Genomic DNA, 22,795 nt, shown 5'->3' on the forward strand with positions numbered 1-22,795 from the left:
AGAAATTATCGGTATCAGTTTCAAAAAGTAAAATGAATTACTTTTTAAAACGCTGCTGTACGCAGTGGTACACGGACATAGGGAGCACTACAGAGCAGTTGCGTCTCCCAGCCAGCAGCCCTTCCCCCACCCCCTCTCTGCCACACAACACAGGAGTTGACGACTGTGCAGCACGAGAGGTTTACTGGCAACTCTTGATGACCTCATCACACCGCGCAAGCGTAGCATAACAACAACAAGAGTGTGTTGTTGCCAGTGCTGTAGCCGTGGTTAACAAGCGAGCTCGCTCGGTGACTGACTAACAACACTATGTATATGGTTTGGGATTATTTTAAAGCAAGGGTGCCCATTACGTCGATCGCGAGCTACCAGTCGACCGCGGGGGGTGTGTCAGTCGATGTCCAGCCAGGCTTTTAAAAAAAATAGACCTAAAAATTAGTGATCATCAATCTTCACCAAGACGTCACTTAAATGACATTCAAGGTACCGGAGGGTCTTGTGAGATGACGCTGGCTGCTGCAAGATCATTATTATGAAAATATGACCGAGAGGAAGGCGAGAAAACACTTTTTATTTCAACAGACTCTCGCGCCGTACCTTCCGTCAAAACTCTAAAGGCCGACTGCACATTTCCTATCTTCACAATAAAAGCCCTGCTTCATGCTGCCTGCGCTAACTAAATACAGAGTCTCGGAAAACTGGCGTGCACAAGCGATCCCTCAGAAAGCTGGCGTGCACATCACTTGTGCACGCCAGCTTTCCGAGACTCTTATTTTGTTAGCGCAGGCAGCATGAAGCAGGGCTTTTATTGTGAAGATAGGAAATGTGCAGTCGGCCTTTAGAGTTTTGACGAAAGTCTGTTGAAAGAAAAAGTGTTTCTCGCCTTCCTCTCTGTCATTTTTTCATAATAATGAACTGGCAGCAGCCAGCGTCATCTCACAAGACCCTCGGGTGCCGTGAATGTCAATCAAGCAAGCTACGGAATTTGCCGCCAATGTTTTTCTTGTAAAGTGTATGGAAGCTGGATGAATTAAATGCCAAAAACCAACCACTTTCATGTGATATTGTACAGAAAGGACAACTTTTTTTCTCCTCCATTTGAAAATGTGGGCGTTATCATCATTACTGTCTGATTCCAATCAATGCAAGTCATCAGAATCAGGTAATACACCAACTTATATTCTTGTCTTTGTGAAAGAAAGACATCTATATGTGTTACACATGCTTGTATTATCATTAAACACATTTAACTTGTTTACAAAAATGTATCTTTCATAAATAAATAAATATAAATGATATATATAAATGAGGTAGATCCCCTCGAGTTGGTCAATTGAAAAGTAGCTCGCCTGCAGAAAAAGTGTGGGCACCCCTGTTTTAAAGTGTCTCTGAGGGTTAAAAAAACTGGCAATTTGCAAAGACTGCAAAAAGTTGGTTATGCGAGGGGGAAATAGGATGTCTTCCTTTAATACGAGCAATTTGATCCGCCACCTTTTCAAAAATCGTAAAGAGATACACGATGAATGCAAGTGGAAGATGGATGAAAAGCAAACAGCTAAAAAGAGTAGTACCACACAGTCTTGCACTAAATGATTACTATGTTATTGCTTACTTTATTACTCTCTTGGTACCGGTATCAATATTTTGGTACCTGTACCAAAATTATTTCAATACTTTTTGGTACTTTTCTAAATAAAGGGCACCACAAAAAATGGCATTATTGGCTTTATTTTAACAAAAAATCTTAGGGTACATTAAAAAGGTTTCTTATTGCACTTTTGTCCTTACATAAAATAGTGAACATACAAGACAACTTTTCTTTGAGTAGTAAGTAAACAAACAAAGGCTCCTAAGAGGTAAGCTATTATGATTTATTTAAATAACAAAAGGAGCTATAGAACAAAAATACTGGAGCTAAGCATAAAGGCAAACCAAAGTGCTAGCATCGAAGGCTAGGAAGGCAAACAGCAAAACTAAACTTGGCACGAAGGCACAAATAGGAAAAACAAACAATTAGCATGAGAGCTAAGAATAAACAGAAACGCAGCAGTAGAAATGGGTAGAGTAATTCTTGAATAGTTGCGTGAAAACAAACTGAAAAGCAGATGTACCGTTGCATGAAAACAAACTCGGATCCCAGAATGAACAACACAAAGAGGCAGGCTTATATAGGGAAGGTGATGACCAGTAACAGGTGGAACCAATAGAAAACCATGGTGACAAACTAAACAGGAAATAAACGGTCAAACGACGGAGAGTGATACACAATGGAGCAGTAAACAATAATGTGTAGAGATCCGAAAAGCGGATCTCAACAATATTGTGTCATTTATCATTCTATTATTTTGTCGAAACCATTAAGAACAAGTGGTAGAAAATGAATTATCAATCTACTTGTTCATTTACTGTTGAATTTCTCTTTTAACATGTTCTACCTACACTTCTGTTAAAATGTAACAATCATTTATTCTTCTGGTGTTTGGATACTTTACATTAGTTTAGGATGTATCAATTCGATACTAAGTAGTTGCAAGATCGTACATTGGTCATATTCAAAGTCCTCATGTGTCCAGGGACATATTTCCTGAGTTTATAAACACAATATGAATTTTACAAAAATGTGATGCCAAAAAATATCAACCTAATCATAGTAGTTTTGACGAGATACGCTCCTGTACTTGGTATCAGTACAGTGGATGTCAGGTGTGGATCCAACAATGGCGTTTGTTTACCTAGTAGTGTAGCGAAGCATGTTTAGCTATTCCTCGTCCTGCAGTGATAATGATACTTGCAAGAAACGTACTTTATTTGTCGCCATGGAGACAAGGATTAGTGATTTAGATGTAGCTACGACACTGCAAACTGCGTCTGGACTTTAGCCGCTTAAAGCATTTATTCCTGAGGGCGTTTCAGTGTTATAACTTCACCTTTTACCGTTAGTTTTTAAGTCCGTTCTCCCTTTTCTGTCTACACACTGTGTCCGATTGCAAGTACTCTGTGATTGTGCGCTGCCGAACATGCTCCTCTGCTTGTAAAAAAGTAATGACACCACAACACCAAGACAACGGTGCGAGAGGGACTGGTACTTTTCAGAGGCAGTATAGTACCGAATATGATTGCTTAGTATCGTGGTACTATACTAATAACGGTATACCGTACAACCCTAATATGGGCATATGGGGTGTAACACCAATGACCTCTGACCTTACTGGTGCTTTTTTTTCTCTGGGTGAATGGCAAACAATTCCCAGAAACATAAATGAAAAGAACATCTTCACATTTTTCATTTCCTGGAAGACTAATGGCAGAGGTCAAGACTATACCTTCACCTGCAAAGTGGAACTACAGAAAAACAGTTTTCCCTTTAAAACTTTTCCCTTGAACAAACACACTTATTACACACACTTTTCTTCAGGTGCGCTCGCTCAGAGTGACAGCCCAGACGGGGTCAGCGAGTGGAGCGACGCCCGCGGTTTTGTTACAGGAAACCCTTCCGTGTTAGTCTGGAATGATGGAGGCCTGCGTTTTTGACGGACAGCCGACAGCGCTTTAGACAGGCTGCACTGGAAAGGGGGGCAGAGGGGGGATACTTCCGGAAAAAAATTAGCGAGACTTTGTGCATGTGTGTGCTGCTCGAAGATCATCAATATAACAGGAGCACTCTGCTGTCTTTAAAGGGGAACTGCACTTTTTTGGGGGGAATTTTGCTGCGCTTATCCGAGGTCGGGTCGCCGGGGCAGCAGCACTTTATTTGTTTTAAACTATTGTAGTGGCGTTCTGTACAAAAAGTGCACTTTAATTTAGTTTTGATATGTCATCTTAGTGACATCATGCACAAAAGTGCACTTTATTTGTTTTAAACTATTGTAGTGGCGTTCTGTACAAAAAGTGCACTTTAATTTAGTTTTGATATGTCATCTTAGTGACATCATGCACAAAAGTGCACTTTATTTGTTTTAAACTATTGTAGTGGCGTTCTGTACAAAAAGTGCACTTTAATTTATGTTTGATATGTCATCTTAGTGACATCATGCACAAAAGTGCACTTTATTTGTTGAAAACTATTGTAGTGGCGTTCTGTACAAAAAGTGCACTTTAATTTAGTTTTGATATGTCATCTTAGTGACATCATGCACAAAAGTGCACTTTATTTGTTTTAAACTATTGTAGTGGCGTTCTGTACAAAAAGTGCACTTTAATTTAGTTTTGATATGTCATCTTAGTGACATCATGCACAAAAGTGCACTTTATTTGTTTTAAACTATTGTAGTGGCGTTCTGTACAAAAAGTGCACTTTAATTTAGTTTTGATATGTCATCTTAGTGACATCATGCACAAAAGTGCACTTTATTTGTTTAAAACTATTGTAGTGGCGTTCTGTACAAAAAGTGCACTTTAATTTATGTTTGATATGTCATCTTAGTGACATCATGCACAGAAGTGCACTTTATTTGTTTTAAACTATTGTAGTGGCGTTCTGTACAAAAAGTGCACTTTAATTTAGTTTTGATATGTCATCTTAGTGACATCATGCACTAAAGTGCACTGTATTTGTTTTAAACTATTGTAGTGGCGTTCTGTACAAAAAGTGCACTTTAATTTAGTTTTGATATGTCATCTTAGTGACATCATGCACAAAAGTGCACTTTATTTGTTGAAAACTATTGTAGTGGCGTTCTGTACAAAAAGTGCACTTTAATTTAGTTTTGATATGTCATCTTAGTGACATCATGCACAAAAGTGCAGTTTATTTGTTTTAAACTATTGTAGTGGCGTTCTGTACAAAAAGTGCACTTTAATTTAGTTTTGATATGTCATCTTAGTGACATCATGCACAAAAGTGCACTTTATTTGTTTTAAATTATTGTAGTGGCGTTCTGTACAAAAAAGTGCACTTTAATTTAGTTTTGATATGTCATCTTAGTGACATCATGCACAAAAGTGCACTTTATTTGTTTAAAACTATTGTAGTGGCACTCTGTACAAAAAGGGCACTTTAATTTAGTTTTGATATGTCATCTTAGTGACATCATGCACAAAAGTGCACTTTATTTGTTTTAAACTATTGTAGTGGCGTTCTGTACAAAAAGTGCACTTTAATTTAGTTTTGATATGTCATCTTAGTGACATCATGCACAAAAGTGCACTTTATTTGTTTTAAACTATTGTAGTGGCGTTCTGTACAAAAAGTGCACTTTAATTTAGTTTTGATATGTCATCTTAGTGACATCATGCACAAAAGTGCACTTTATTTGTTTTAAACTATTGTAGTGGCGTTCTGTACGAAAAGTGCACTTTAATTTAGTTTTGATATGTCATCTTAGTGACATCATGCACAAAAGTGCACTTTATTTGTTTTAAACTATTGTAGTGGCGTTCTGTACAAAAAGTACACTTTAATTTAGTTTTGATATGTCATCTTAGTGACATCATGCACAAAAGTGCACTTTATTTGTTTTATACTATTGTAGTGGCGTTCTGTACAAAAAGTGCACTTTAATTTAGTTTTGATATGTCATCTTAGTGACATCATGCACAAAAGTGCACTTTATTTGTTTTAAACTATTGTAGTGGCGTTCTGTACAAAAAGTACACTTTAATTTAGTTTTGATATGTCATCTTAGTGACATCATGCACAAAAGTGCACTTTATTTGTTTAAAACTATTGTGGTGGCGTTCTGTACAAAAAGTACACTTTAATTTAGTTTTGATATGTCATCTTAGTGACATCATGCACAAAAGTGCACTTTATTTGTTTTAAACTATTGTAGTGGCGTTCTGAACGAAAAGTGCACTTTAATTTAGTTTTGATATGTCATCTTAGTGACATCATGCACAAAAGTGCACTTTATTTGTTTTAAACTATTGTAGTGGCGTTCTGTACAAAAAGTACACTTTAATTTAGTTTTGATATGTCATCTTAGTGACATCATGCACAAAAGTGCACTTTATTTGTTTTAAACTATTGTAGTGGCGTTCTGTACAAAAAGTGCACTTTAATTTAGTTTTGATATGTCATCTTAGTGACATCATGCACAAAAGTGCACTTTATTTGTTTTAAACTATTGTAGTGGCATTCTGTACAAAAAGTGCACTTTAATTTAGTTTTGATATGTCATCTTAGTGATATCATGCACAAAAGTGCACTTTATTTGTTTTAAACTATTGTAGTGGCGTTCTGTACAAAAAAGTGCACTTTAATTTAGTTTTGATATGTCATCTTAGTGACATCATGCACAAAAGTGCACTTTATTTGTTTAAAACTATTGTAGTGGCGTTCTGTACAAAAAGTGCACTTTAATTTATGTTTGATATGTCATCTTTGTGACATCATGCACAAAAGTGCACTTTATTTGTTTTAAACTATTGTAGTGGCGTTCTGTACAAAAAGTGCACTTTAATTTAGTTTTGATATGTCATCTTAGTGACATCATGCACAAAAGTGCACTTTATTTGTTTTAAACTATTGTAGTGGCGTTCTGTACAAAAAGTGCACTTTAATTTAGTTTTGATATGTAATCTTAGTGACATCATGCACAAAAGTGCACTTTATTTGTTTTAAACTATTGTAGTGGCGTTCTGTACAAAAAGTGCACTTTAATTTAGTTTTGATATGTCATCTTAGTGACATCATGCACAAAAGTGCACTTTATTTGTTGTAAACTATTGTAGTGGCGTTCTGTACAAAAAGTGCACTTTAATTTAGTTTTGATATGTCATCTTAGTGACATCATGCACAAAAGTGTACTTTATTCGTTTTAAACTATTGTAGTGGCGTTCTGTACAAAAAGGGCACTTTAATTTAGTTTTGATACGTCATCTTAGTGACATCATGCACAAAAGTGCACTTTATTTGTTTTAAATTATTGTAGTGGCGTTCTGTACAAAAAGGGCACTTTAATTTAGTTTTGATATGTCATCTTAGTGACATCATGCACAAAAGTGCACTTTATTTGTTTAAAACTATTGTGGTGGCGTTCTGTACAAAAAGTACACTTTAATTTAGTTTTGATATGTCATCTTAGTGACATCATGCACAAAAGTGCACTTTATTTGTTTTAAACTATTGTAGTGGCGTTCTGAACGAAAAGTGCACTTTAATTTAGTTTTGATATGTCATCTTAGTGACATCATGCACAAAAGTGCACTTTATTTGTTTTAAACTATTGTAGTGGCGTTCTGTACAAAAAGTACACTTTAATTTAGTTTTGATATGTCATCTTAGTGACATCATGCACAAAAGTGCACTTTATTTGTTTTAAACTATTGTAGTGGCGTTCTGTACAAAAAGTGCACTTTAATTTAGTTTTGATATGTCATCTTAGTGACATCATGCACAAAAGTGCACTTTATTTGTTTTAAACTATTGTAGTGGCATTCTGTACAAAAAGTGCACTTTAATTTAGTTTTGATATGTCATCTTAGTGATATCATGCACAAAAGTGCACTTTATTTGTTTTAAACTATTGTAGTGGCGTTCTGTACAAAAAAGTGCACTTTAATTTAGTTTTGATATGTCATCTTAGTGACATCATGCACAAAAGTGCACTTTATTTGTTTAAAACTATTGTAGTGGCGTTCTGTACAAAAAGTGCACTTTAATTTATGTTTGATATGTCATCTTTGTGACATCATGCACAAAAGTGCACTTTATTTGTTTTAAACTATTGTAGTGGCGTTCTGTACAAAAAGTGCACTTTAATTTAGTTTTGATATGTCATCTTAGTGACATCATGCACAAAAGTGCACTTTATTTGTTTTAAACTATTGTAGTGGCGTTCTGTACAAAAAGTGCACTTTAATTTAGTTTTGATATGTAATCTTAGTGACATCATGCACAAAAGTGCACTTTATTTGTTTTAAACTATTGTAGTGGCGTTCTGTACAAAAAGTGCACTTTAATTTAGTTTTGATATGTCATCTTAGTGACATCATGCACAAAAGTGCACTTTATTTGTTGTAAACTATTGTAGTGGCGTTCTGTACAAAAAGTGCACTTTAATTTAGTTTTGATATGTCATCTTAGTGACATCATGCACAAAAGTGTACTTTATTCGTTTTAAACTATTGTAGTGGCGTTCTGTACAAAAAGGGCACTTTAATTTAGTTTTGATACGTCATCTTAGTGACATCATGCACAAAAGTGCACTTTATTTGTTTTAAATTATTGTAGTGGCGTTCTGTACAAAAAGGGCACTTTAATTTAGTTTTGATATGTCATCTTAGTGACATCATGCACAAAAGTGCACTTTATTTGTTTTAAACTATTGTAGTGGCGTTCTGTACAAAAAAGTGCACTTTAATTTAGTTTCGATATGTCATCTTAGTGACATCATGCACAAAAGTGCACTTTATTTGTTTTAAACTATTGTAGTGGCATTCTGTACAAAAAGGGCACTTTAATTTAGTTTTGATATGTCATCTTAGTGACATCATGCACAAAAGTGCACTTTATTTGTTTTAAAATATTGTAGTGGCGTTCTGTACAAAAAGTGCACTTTAATTTAGTTTTGATATGTCATCTTAGTGACATCATGCACAAAAGTGCACTTTATTTGTTTTAAACTATTGTAGTGGCGTTCTGTACAAAAAGTGCACTTTAATTTAGTTTTGATATGTCATCTTAGTGACATCATGCACAAAAGTGCACTTTATTTGTTTTAAACTATTGTAGTGGCGTTCTGTACAAAAAGTGCACTTTAATTTAGTTTTGATATGTCATCTTGGTGACATCATGCACAAAAGTGCACTTTATTTGTTTTAAACTATTGTAGTGGCGTTCTGTACAAAAAGTGCACTTTAATTTAGTTTTGATATGTCATCTTAGTGACATCATGCACAAAAGTGCACTTTATTCGTTTTAAACTATTGTAGTGGCGTTGTGTACAAAAAAGAGCACTTTAATTTAGTTTTGATATGTCATCTTAGTGACATCATGCACAAAAGTGCACTTTATTTGTTTAAAACTATTGTAGTGGCGTTCTGTACAAAAAGTGCACTTTAATTTATGTTTGATATGTCATCTTAGTGACAGCATGCACAAAAGTGCACTTTATTTGTTTTAAATTATTGTAGTGGCGTTCTGTACAAAAAAGTGCACTTTAATTTAGTTTTGATATGTCATCTTAGTGACATCATGCACAAAAGTGCACTTTATTTGTTTAAAACTATTGTAGTGGCATTCTGTACAAAAAGGGCACTTTAATTTAGTTTTGATATGTCATCTTAGTGACATCATGCACAAAAGTGCACTTTATTTGTTTAAAACTATTGTAGTGGCGTTCTGTACAAAAAGTGCACTTTAATCTATGTTTGATATGTCATCTTAGTGACATCATGCACAAACGTGCACTTTATTTGTTTTAAACTATTGTAGTGGCGTTCTGTACAAAAAGTGCACTTTAATTTAGTTTTGATATGTCATCTTAGTGACATCATGCACAAAAGTGCACTGTATTTGTTTTAAACTATTGTAGTGGCGTTCTGTACAAAAAGTACACTTTAATTTAGTTTTGATATGTCATCTTAGTGACATCATGCACAAAAACGCACTTTATTTGTTTAAAACTATTGTAGTGGCGTTCTGTACAAAAAGTGCACTTTAATTTAGTTTTGATATGTCATCTTAGTGACATCATGCACAAAAGTGCACTTTATTTGTTTTAAACTATTGTAGTGGCGTTCTGTACAAAAAGTGCACTTTAATTTAGTTTTGATATGTCATCTTAGTGATATCATGCACAAAAGTGCACTTTATTTGTTTTGAACTATTGTAGTGGCGTTCTGTACAAAAAGTGCACTTTAATTTAGTTTTGATATGTCATCTTAGTGACATGCACAAAAGTGCACTTTATTTGTTTTAAACTATTGTAGTGGCGTTCTGTACAAAAAGTGCACTTTAATTTAGTTTTGATATGTCATCTTAGTGACATCATGCACAAAAGTGCACTTTATTTGTTTTAAACTATTGTAGTGGTGTTGTGTACAAAAAAGTGCACTTTAATTTAGTTTTGATATGTCATCTTAGTGACATCATGCACAAAAGTGCACTTTATTTGTTTAAAACTATTGTAGTGGCGTTCTGTACAAAAAGTGCACTTTAATTTATGTTTGATATGTCATCTTAGTGACATCATGCACAAAAGTGCACTTTATTTGTTTTAAACTATTGTAGTGGCGTTGTGTACAAAAAGTGCACTTTAATTTAGTTTTGATATGTCATCTTAGTGACATCATGCACAAAAGTGCACTTTATTTGTTTTAAACTATTGTAGTGGCGTTCTGTACAAAAAGTGCACTTTAATTTAGTTTTGATATGTCATCTTAGTGACATCATGCACAAAAGTGCACTTTATTTGTTGAAAACTATTGTAGTGGCGTTCTGTACAAAAAGTGCACTTTAATTTAGTTTTGATATGTCATCTTAGTGACATCATGCACAAAAGTGCAGTTTATTTGTTTTAAACTATTGTAGTGGCGTTCTGTACAAAAAGTGCACTTTAATTTAGTTTTGATATGTCATCTTAGTGACATCATGCACAAAAGTGCACTTTATTTGTTTTAAATTATTGTAGTGGCGTTCTGTACAAAAAAGTGCACTTTAATTTAGTTTTGATATGTCATCTTAGTGACATCATGCACAAAAGTGCACTTTATTTGTTTTAAACTATTGTAGTGGCGTTATGTACAAAAAGTGCACTTTAATTTAGTTTTGATATGTCATCTTAGTGACATCATGCACAAAAGTGCACTTAGAGCTTGTTTTAAAATGTATCTGATAATTTGCACTTTCTGTTTTTAAATGACATGAATGTTTGTGCCACTGCTTAATAACTGTTTAATAAATACAGTTTTGGTCAATTGATTTACTTTCTGTCTAATACCACATGAAAGTCGTTGGTTTTTGGCATCTTATTTGTCCAGCTTCCATATTCGTTGTATACACTTTACAAGAAATACATTGGCGGCAAACTCCTTAGCTTGCTCGCTTGTTTGCGCTGGCTTTCGGAGACTCTTATTTTGTTAGCGCAGGCTCGATGGAGCGGCGCTTTTATTGTGAAGACAGGAACTGTGCGATCAGCCATTAGGCTTTTGACGGGAAGTACGGTTGAAATAAAAAGTGTCTTTTTTCCTTTACACTTTTGATTGATTGATTGAAACTTTTATAAGTAGATTGCACAGTACAATTGTGACAGTTTGACCCCATACTGTCACTGTTTGACCTTTGGCTTCCTCTCAAACCATGCACATTTGTTAAGAAGCTCAACATTGACACACTACAAACAGCATGCTCCACAAACAAGATGCAACCTGTCACTCACCATGGCTCTGAAGGTGTAGCTAAAAGAGTCAGGAAGGGGCTGAGGGCTTTATGTAGGTGAGCACACCTGCTTGGACTAATTAGGCCTAATTTGGGCCAAACCATTACTGTCAGTAACTGGGTGTTGAAGAGGGACACTGGACATTTGAAAGTTGTGTTGTCTAAGCCTGAATACACTGTGTACAAAAATGACTGCTTTACAAATACAAAAGTACAATGTGAATATTTGTTAGACATGTAATTGTTACTTATGGTGTAAATTTCAAAATAACTGATTTCTTGATTTCCCCTGTCAAAATGGTCCCAGCTAGTGGGCGGGGCTATGGGCTATTTAAGTGGGGAAAATGCCATTTTTCTGCCAGTCTGCTGCCTGTCACTGCCAGATGGCTTGTTTTTGAGGCTGGGGAAGCTTCCGGAAGGAGAGACGCGGAACTACCAAACATTTGGAGTGAATTTGGCGGCGGCGAGAGTATCTAAATCTATTTTGGCGGTTGAGCATAAGCTGTTTTGTGACTGGATCGAGATGGAAGGGGATAGTGACGGGATGTATGAGGATAGTATGGAAATGGATAGGACTAGAGGGGAGAGAGGAAAGAAGGGGAGAGGAGGGAGTGAAGGAAAGTCGAGTACTAAAAGAGTGCATGAAGACGATGAAGAGGTTGATAAGAGGAAAAGGGTTATGGTGGATGAATATAAGATAATTTATACATTTAAATCAAACCAAGATATGAATGACATTAGTTTGATGACACTGGTTAAGGGATTAAAGAAGGACATTGGAGAGGTGGAGATAGCGAAGTTGCTCAGGGACGGACGGCTGTTGATTAAATGCAAAAATGGAGAGCAAAAGAACAAAGCAATGCGATTGCAAAAACTGTGCAACAAAATAATAAAGGAAAAAATCGAAGTGGGAGAACGAAAGGGGGCAAGAGGAGTCGTGACAGGAATCCCAAGAGGAGAAAATTTAGATGATCTGAAAAAAGAAATAAAAGGAGGAACTGTCACTATGATGAAAAGAATGATGGCATTTAGGAACGGTGAAAAGACTGAGAGCGAATCCGTGCTAGTGCAATTTGCAGAGGAGGTCCTACCAGAGAGAATCATGATTGGGTATCTAAGCTTCTATGTTAGAGCTTACGTGCCACCCCCAGTACGTTGTTTCAAGTGCCAACGCTATGGGCACATAGTAGTGTGTGTCATGCTAAAATGAGATGTGGAAGGTGTGGAGGAGAGCATGAATATGGACAATGTGGAGAAAATGAACAGGTCAAGTGTTGTAATTGTGGCGGGAATCACACAGCAGCGTATGGGGGCTGCATCATAAGAAAACAGGCAACAGAAGTACAGCAAATCAGAGTTGAAAGAAATATTACATACGCAGAGGCAGTTCAAATAAGAAATCAAGAAAGTGCAGAACAGGACAGAAGTGAAAATAGTTCAAGAAATAAAAAACAAGAGGCAGCAAATACCGCTAGGTGACATCATACGCAAATACGGTATTAGCTTTCACTGTTATGCTGATGACACCCAACTCTACATGCCCCTAAAGCTGACCAACACGCCGGATTGTAGTCAGCTGGAGGCATGTCTTAATGAAATTAAACAATGGATGTCCGCTAACTTTTTGCAACTCAACGCCAAAAAAACGGAAATGCTGATTATCGGTCCTGCTAGACACCGAACTCTATTTAATAATACAACTCTAACATTTGACAACCAAACAATTAAACAAGGCGACACGGTAAAGAATCTGGGTATTATCTTCGACCCAACTCTCTCCTTTGAGGCACACATTAAAAGCGTTACTAAAACGGCCTTCTTTCATCTCCGTAATATCGCTAAAATTCGCTCCATTCTGTCCACTAAAGACGCTGAGATCATTATCCATGCGTTTGTTACGTCTCGCCTCGACTACTGTAACGTATTATTTTCGGGTCTCCCCATGTCTAGCATTAAAAGATTACAGTTGGTACAAAATGCGGCTGCTAGACTTTTGACAAGAACAAGAAAGTTTGATCACATTACGCCTGTACTGGCTCACCTGCACTGGCTTCCTGTGCACTTAAGATGTGACTTTAAGGTTTTACTACTTACGTATAAAATACTACACGGTCTAGCTCCATCTTATCTTGCCGATTGTATTGTACCATATGTCCCGGCAAGAAATCTGCGTTCAAAGGACTCCGGCTTATTAGTGATTCCCAAAGCCCAAAAAAAGTCTGCGGGCTATAGAGCATTTTCCGTTCGGGCTCCAGTACTCTGGAATGCCCTCCCGGTAACAGTTCGCGATGCCACCTCAGTAGAAGCATTTAAGTCTCACCTTAAAACTCATTTGTATACTCTAGCCTTTAAATAGACTCCCTTTTTAGACCAGTTGATCTGCCGTTTCTTTTCTTTTTCTTCTATGTCCCACTCTCCCGTGTGGAGGGGGTCCGGTCCGATCCGGTGGCCATGTACTGCTCGCCTGTGTATCGGCTGGGGACATCTCTGCGCTGCTGGTCCGCCTACGCTTGGGATGGTTTCCTGCTGGCTCCGCTGTGAACGGGACTCTCGCTGCTATGTCTTGGATCCTCTTTGGACTGGACTCTCGCGACTGTGTTGTATCCACTGTGGATTGAACTTTCACAGTATCATGTTGGATCCGCTCGACATCCATTGCTTTCCTCCTCTCTAAGGTTCTCATAGTCATCATTGTCACCAATGTCCCACTGGGTGTGAGTTTTCCTACCGAGGATGTCGTGGTGGTTTGTGCAGCCCTTTGAGACACTAGTGATTTAGGGCTATATAAGTAAACATTGATTGATTGATTGAAATACAGGAATTTCCATGGACAAACTAGTTGTATTCCTGGCTTATGTAATAAATTGTACAGAACAGGCTAGAAACAAGACTGAGAAAATCAAAATAATTGTCAAAGCAGCAGCAAAGTTTTTAAATGTAAAAGAACTATCCTGGGAACAGGTGCAAGGTGAACTACAGAGAGTAGACGAGACCGAGTCATGTGACCACAATCCAACGCCATGTTAATTGTTCAGTGGAATGCCAGAAGTTTGATAGCAAACGGACAGGAATTAAAGGGATATATTAATAATATGAAAAATAAACCACATATAATATGTATTCAAGAAACATGGCTGAAGCCAAAATTAAACTTTATAATAAAAGGATATATAACGATACGTAAAGATAGGAATGATGGGCAAGTAGGAGGATGTGCCATATTTATTAAGGAAGATATGCATTATTCAATATTAAAAGTAAAACAAGAACTAGAAATAGTAGGAGTAGAAGTATGGAATAATAAAGAAAGATACAAAGTACTAAACTTCTATAATCCATGCAAGAAATTAGAAATTCACCAACTAGAAACAATAATGGAGCACTGGAGTGGCAATATTATTTGGTGTGGTGACTTTAATGCACATAGCACAATGTGGGGTGAAAGGGATGACTGGAATGGGAATACATTGGAAGCATTTTTGGAGGAAAAAGAACTGGTGTGTGTGAATGATGGGTCGGGAACAAGGTTAGATGTCGTCACGGGTAAAGAAACAGCAATAGATTTAACACTAGTGTCACAAGGGTTAGCAGGAAAGGTGGAGTGGGAAGTAAATAAAAACAGCACAATGGGAAGTGATCACTATCCAATCTTCATTCACATAAATCATAGGACAGAAAGCACTAGGATAGAAGGAAGATGGAAGTATAATCATGGTGACTGGGGGAAATTTAGGGAAATTACCGACATAACTTTAAAGGAAGTAGATATAAATCAAGATATTGAACAATTAAATACAGATATTACAAAGTGCATAATAGAAGCAGCCGAACAGAGCATACCAAGGAATAGTATAGGGAGAAGAAGGAAGATAGTGCCGTGGTGGACACAAGAGTGCACGGATGCAATACAAGAACGGAATAGAGCATTTAGAATACTGAGAAGAACACATAATTTCCAAGACATGATCCAATATAAAAGGCATCAAGCTAGAGTAAGGTATGTTATTAAAAAAACAAGAAAACACCATTGGAGAACTTTTTGTGAAACATTAAATAGAACTACTCCTTTAAGCCAAGTGTGGGGAATGATCAAGAGAATGTCAGGGGTCAGAAAAGAACATAAAAATCATGTGATGAAAGATGGAACGCGGAGTGTGGGAGGAAATAAAGAAAAAGCAGAACTTTTAGCAAAAACCTTTGTTAAAGTGCACAGTAATGATAATTTGAGAAATGTAGAAAAACAAAAGAGAGAAGAAACAATTAGTTTAAATATTGAGGAAATGAAGGAAGACAACGATAATAGTTTTATCAACACTATGGATATGACATTTTCTTTGGATGAAATGGTTCGAATTTTAAAAAAAGTTAAAAATACGACGCCAGGGAAAGACCTGGTGAGTTATCAAATGATCAAAAATTTAGGTAGCATCGGCAAAGAAGTGGTCTTGAAATTATATAATAGGATATATGAAGAAGGAAAATTACCAGATGAGTGGAAAACAGCTGTAATAATTCCAATATGCAAGCCAGGGAAAGATCCGGAAGAGGCAGGAAATTATAGGCCGATAGCATTGACCTCAAATTTGGGCAAAGTAATGGAAAAAATGATTAATGAAAGATTAATATATTATTTAGAGTCAAAAGAAATTATAAAAAACTACCAAAGTGGTTTTCGCAACGCAAGAAGCACAAATGACCCAGCAGTGCAGCTGGAAGAGGAAATTAGAAAGGGACAAATAAATAAAGAAAGTATAATTGCGGTATTTTTTGACATAGAGAAAGCGTATGATATGTTGTGGAAACAGGGGTTGCTGATGAAACTAAATAAGATTGGGATTAGAGGAAGAATGTACAGATGGTTAAAGACTTTTTAACAAGTAGAACATTATTAGTAAAAATAGAGAATGAATATAGCAGAGAATACGAAGTGGAAAATGGGACCCCACAAGGGAGTATAATAAGTCCAGTACTATTTTCCATCATGATAAATGAAGTTTTTAGTGAAGTGGAAGGGTTAGTGGAGGTGGCATTGTTTGCTGATGATGGAGTGATGTGGAAGAGAGGTAGAAATACAAATCATATAGAAAAGAAGATTCAAAAAGCGGTAAATAATGTTCAAGACTGGGGGACGGCTTGGGGTTTAAGATTCTCTGTTGGAAAGACAAAAGTCATACATTTTACGAAGAGGAAAGTACAAAACAAGCTCCAAATAAAACTCTATGGAGAAAACATAGAAGAGGTACAAGTATTTAAATATTTAGGAATATGGTTTGCTAAAAATATGAACTGGTCAACCCACATCAGCAAGATAGTGGAGAAAAGTAAAAAGGTGTTAAATATAATGAGGGCTTTGAGGGGTAAAGATTGGGGGGCTGATAGGTTGACATTGAAAACAACATACATCACTTTAATTCGATCTGTTATCGACTACGGATGCATTATTTATCGATCTGCTTCAAAAACTCTACTTGAGAAAATAGACCGGATCCAGTCGCAGGCGTTAAGATTATGTTGTGGAGCTACTAAATCTACTCCAGTGGCAGCATTACAAGTAGAAATGAATGAAAAACCTTTGGACATGAGGAGAGATCAACTCTCAGCAGTTTATTGGCCAAACTTAAAAGGATCCAAGCAAGGACATCCAACCCGTCAAGTGCTAATAAATTGCCAAGAAAAAGGGAAGAAAAAAATGAATGGTTTTGGCTGGATAATAGGAGATATATGTAAAAAAACACAAATTGACAATATTAAAGTTATCCCTACAGTACCAATTCCTGCAATACCACCGTGGATGTATGAAAACCCAAAGGTAGACATGCAGTTACTGAAGAATAGACATTTAAATAGTTACCAAATAGAACAACGGATTGAGGAAATGTTTTTTGATAATCTTATGATATACACAGATGCATCAAAAACTATAAATAGTAAAGTAGGAGCTGCTGCAGTTATCCCACAGAGAAATATAGTGTTGAATAAAAGAATTAGTGATAAACTATCTGTTTTTACGGGGGAATTGGTAGCAATTTATATGGCAGTTAACTGGATAGAGGAAAACAAAGCTAGGAAAGTAGTCGTGTGCTCGGACTCCAGCAGTGCATTGACGAGCATAAAAAACATAACATCAGAAACAAGACTAGATATAGTTTATGAAATAGTTCAGGCAATCTACAGAATAAATAAAGCGGGAGGTGTGGTAACATTTCTCTGGGTTCCTGCTCATGTAGGAGTTGAGGGAAATGAGTTAGCTGATAGGTACGCAAAACAAGCAACCACTAAAACAGAAGTAAACATGGAGATTGAGCACAGTAAAGAAGAAGTGAAGAGCATAATTAAGATAGAACACAATAAAAAAGTGGCAGGATAATTGGAATAAGGAAACAAAAGGTAGAGAGTTTTACAAAGTCCAGAGGAAAGTAGGTGTAATGAGAGGAGGAATAGAAATAGGAAAGAAGAAGACATTATTACTAGAATGAGATTAGGCCATACATATCTAAATAGTTCACTAAAATTGATAGGCAAACATACTACAGGGCTGTGTGATTTTTGCCACCAGATAGAAAATGTTGACCATGTCTTAATACAATGTAGGAAATATAATAGAGAAAGAGAAATACTGGAAAATAAGTTAGCAAAAGAAAATATTAGGTTATAAGTGGGAGGTATATTAGGATTGCATTCAGAAAACATAGGATATAAAGCAATATACATCCATCCATCCATCCATTTTCTACCGCTTATTCCCTTTCGGGGTCGCGGGGGGCGCTGGCGCCTATCTCAGCTACAATCGGGCGGAAGGCAGGGTACACCCTGGACAAGTCGCCACCTCATCGCAGGGCCAACACAGATAGACAGACAACATTCACACTCACATTCACACACTAGGGACCATTTAGTGTTGCCAATCAACCTATCCCCAGGTGCATGTCTTTGGAAGTGGGAGGAAGCCGGAGTACCCGGAGGGAACCCACGCATTCACGGGGAGAACATGCAAACTCCACACAGAAAGATCCCGAGCCTGGATTTGAACCCAGGACTGCTGGAACTTCGTATTGTGAGGCAGATGCACTAACCCCTCTGCCACCGTGAAGCCCAGCAATATACACATATTTAAAAAAACACTGGGTTAAGTAAAAGAATATAGAGTAGGGATCCACCTCGGTCCACACTCCATTACTGTAGGTGGCGGTAATGCACACCAGAAGGTTGCTTGCCAACCGCCATAAAAACAAAAGAAGAAGAAGAAGAAGAAGTCACTGCCAGATGAGGTTCTCTGTCCTGACCAAGAGTTTCGGTCTTCATACATCAAACCAACTACTGAGGTGATTATTTTGTTGTGGTGTAACCGGTTCAATGAGTTTTTGTTGATTGCTAAATTATTTTGCTAAATCTGTTTTGTCATTCTTGTTTTGAGGAAATAACATTAGAGGAATTGTTACAACGTGTAAATGGAATAAAACAAACATGTTTACTTGACCCACTTCCTGGGAAACTGATCAAGGAGCTCTTCGTATTATTAGGTCCATCAGTGCTAAATATTATAAACTTATCACTTTCCTCGGGCACTGTTCCCCTAGCATTCAAAAAAGCGGTTATTCATCCTCTTCTTAAAAGACCTAACCTCGATCCTGACCTCATGGTAAACTACCGACCGGTGTCTCACCTTCCCTTTATTTCAAAAATCCTCAAAAATTGTTGCGGAGCAGTTAAATGAACACTTAGCGTCTAACAATCTATGTGAAACCTTTCAATCTGATTTCAGGGCAAATCCCTCCACGGAGACAGCCCTCGCAAAAATGACTAATGATCTATTGCTAACGATGGATTCTGATGCGTCATCTATGTTGCTGCTCCTCGATCTTAGCGCTGCTTTCGATACCGTCGATCATAATATTTTATTAGAACGTATCAAAACACGAATTGGTATGTCAGACTTAGCCCTGTCTTGGTTTACCTCTTATCTTACTGATAGGATGCAGTGTGTCTCCCATAACAATGTGACCTCGGACTACGTTAAGGTAACGTGTGGAGTCCCCCAGGGTTCGGTCCTTGGCCCTGCACTCTTCAGCATCTACATGCTGCCGCTAGGTGACATCATACGCAAATACGGTATTAGCTTTCACTGTTATGCTGATGACACCCAACTCTACATGCCCCTAAAGCTGACCAACACGCCGGATTGTAGTCAGCTGGAGGCGTGTCTTAATGAAATTAAACAATGGATGTCCGCTAACTTTTTGCAACTCAACGCCAAAAAAACGGAAATGCTGATTATCAGTCCTGCTAGACACCGAACTCTATTTAATAATACAACTCTAACATTTGACAACCAAACAATTAAACAAGGCGACACGGTAAAGAATCTGGGTATTATCTTCGACCCAACTCTCTCCTTTGAGGCACACATTAAAAGCGTTACTAAAACGGCCTTCTTTCATCTCCGTAACATCGCTAAAATTCGCTCCATTCTGTCCACTAAAGACGCTGAGATCATTATCCATGCGTTTGTTACGTCTCGCCTCGACTACTGTAACGTATTATTTTCGGGTCTCCCCATGTCTAGCATTAAAAGATTACAGTTGGTACAAAATGCGGCTGCTAGACTTTTGACAAGAACAAGAAAGTTTGATCACATTACGCCTGTACTGGCTCACCTGCACTGGCTTCCTGTGCACTTAAGATGTGACTTTAAGGTTTTACTACTTACGTATAAAATACTACACAGTCTAGCTCCATCTTATCTTGCCGATTGTATTGTACCATATGTCCCGGCAAGAAATCTGCGTTCAAAGGACTCCGGCTTATTAGTGATTCCCAAAGCCCAAAAAAAGTCTGCGGGCTATAGAGCACTTTCCGTTCGGGCTCCAGTACTCTGGAATACCCTCCCGGTAACAGTTCGCGATGCCACCTCAGTAGAAGCATTTAAGTCTCACCTTAAAACTCATTTGTATACTCTAGCCTTTAAATAGACTCCCTTTTTAGACCAGTTGATCTGCCGTTTCTTTTCTTTTTCTTCTATGTCCCACTCTCCCGTGTGGAGGGGGTCCGGTCCGATCCGGTGGCCATGTACTGCTCGCCTGTGTATCGGCTGGGGACATCTCTGCGCTGCTGATCCGCCTCCGATTGGGATGGTTTCCTGCTGGCTCCGCTGTGAACGGGACTCTCGCTGCTGTGTTGGATCCGCTTTGGACTGGACTCTCGCGACTGTGTTGGATCCATAATGGATTGAACTTTCACAGTATCATGTTAGACCCGCTCGACATCCATTGCTTTCCTCCTCTCCAAGGTTCTCATAGTCATCATTGTCACCGACGTCCCACTGGGTGTGAGTTTTCCTTGCCCTTATGATGGCCTACCGAGGATGTCGTAGTGGTTTGTGCAGCCCTTTGAGACACTAGTGATTTAGGGCTATATAAGTAAACATTGATTGATGATTGATTTAATTCTTTACTTTGTTATATTTGATGTTTGACCTTTTGATTGTGAATATATGTATTTTGATTTGATTTTAATATGCTTTTCATTAATTATATATAGGCCTATGTAACGCATACGACTTTTTGAAATATATTTAGAATATAAATGTACTGTATATAATATACAATACTAATATTGTCTTTATTTATTACTGTTACAGATTGTGGGTGTTTTGTCTTTTCCTTTTGTTGTTCACCTTTTAACACTTTTTGGGATTTAAATACTTGCCATCCTTGATTTGAAGTCCGGTTTGCAAAGGTTACATTACCTTCACCCGAGGCGGGGTGTGACAACAATACATATTCCGAACAATTGACCACTAAATGGTAACACCCCAATAAGTTTTTCAACTTTTTTAAGTCTGATTCGACGTGTGACGGTCACGTGACCGCCTGGCTCTGTTTGATTGGTCCATCGTCACCAGTGACTGCATGTGATTGGTGAAACGCAGGCATGCGTAAATCTTACTTTGAAAAACCAAAACAAACATTAATAGATCGAATAATGAGCTGAATATAGATAAATAGAGCGGAGTAAAAGTAGCGTTTCTCCTCTATAAATATACTCAAGTAAAAGTATGTTGCATAAAAACTACTCTTAGAAGTACAATTTATCCCAAAAGTTACTCAAGTAGATGTAACGGAGTGAATGTAGCGCGTTACTACCCACCTCTGGTTATTGTCTCGTTTTAGTCAGAAAAAAAATCGTCGACGATAACTATGACGAAAATTTTTCGTCAACAAAATGAACACTGATGTGAGGACAGTGTGATGGCGTCTCAGTGCAAGTAAGGACGGCGGAAGAAAAGTCCCACTCACCTACACACGACTCTCCATTGGCAGAAAACAAGCCGTTGTCATGGTAACCCTCGCGGCACTCGCAGTGGTACCATCCGGGCAAGTTGACACAAGCGGATTTACTGTCACACTCCACGAAGCCGTCGGCACACTCGTCGATGTCTGCGGAAGGACGAGTAGAAGGTTGAGGTGACGAGAAGGAAATGTGGTTTTTCTAATCATGTTCTTTGCATGGAGCCCTGGACAGTTTTAAAGCAGGTTCCAATCAAACTCCTCTTATCATATTAATAAAAACTCTTTCAAACCGTTCAGTGGTTTAGTTGATCAATATAATGTACCCAGAAATCATTTTTAAAATTTGTATCTCTTTAAAACATGCTGTAAATAAATGTATGTCTTTAAATAGCCATGAACTGGAAGATGCACTTTTTAATCAAGATACATTTAAGAAATTAATTAAACTATTTTATGGAATAATAAGTGAACACCACACTAGAAATGCAAATGATGCATGTGTTCGGAAATGGATGATGGGCTTAAACATTTTAGATCAGGGGTCACTAACCTTTTTGAAAGCAAGAGCTACTTCTTGGGTACTGATTAATGCGAAGGGCTACCAGTTTGATACACACTTAAATAAATTGCCAGAAATAGCCAATTTGCTCAATTTAACTTTAATAAATAAATCTATATAAATAAAAAAGTGGGTATTTCTGTCGTACATTTTTTTCCTTTTACGGAAGGTTTTATGTAGGGAATAAAAACACTTAATTGAACGTTTTAAAGGAGGAGAAAAGACGAAGAAAATGAAAATTTAATTTTGAAACAGTTCATCTTCAATTTCGACTCTTTAAAATTCTAAATTCAACCGAAAAACTAGCTAATTTGAATCTTTTTGAAAAAATAAAAAAAGAGAATTTATGGAACATTATTAGTAACTTTCCCTGATTAAGATTAATTTTAGATTTTTGATGACACGTTTTAAATAGGTTAAAATCCAATCAGCACTTTGTTAGAATATATAACAAATTGGACCAAGATATATTTCTAACAAAGACAAATCATTTCTTCTAGATTTTCCAGAACAACAATTTTAAAAGAAATTCAAAAGACTTTAAAATAAGGTTTAAATTTGATTCTACAGATTTTCTAGATTTGCCAGAATAATTTTTTTGAATTTTAATGATAAGTTTAAAGAAAT

The 22,795-nt window shown here is 37.0% G+C and overlaps 1 protein-coding gene across 1 annotated transcript in view; it reads right to left on the minus strand.

Moving 5' to 3' along the window:
* The window catches only part of LOC133562902 (protein kinase C-binding protein NELL2-like), a 382,068-nt gene that overhangs the window by 77,139 nt on the left and 282,134 nt on the right, over positions 1-22,795 (minus strand). Inside the window, exon 10 of the mRNA XM_061916727.1 lies at positions 21,616-21,756. Within this exon, the coding sequence (XP_061772711.1) occupies positions 21,616-21,756 (141 nt within the window). The remainder of the gene's footprint in view (positions 1-21,615; positions 21,757-22,795) is intronic.

Source organism: Nerophis ophidion, linkage group LG12 (assembly GCF_033978795.1).
Source record: "Nerophis ophidion isolate RoL-2023_Sa linkage group LG12, RoL_Noph_v1.0, whole genome shotgun sequence".
Classification (NCBI taxonomy): domain Eukaryota; kingdom Metazoa; phylum Chordata; class Actinopteri; order Syngnathiformes; family Syngnathidae; genus Nerophis; species Nerophis ophidion.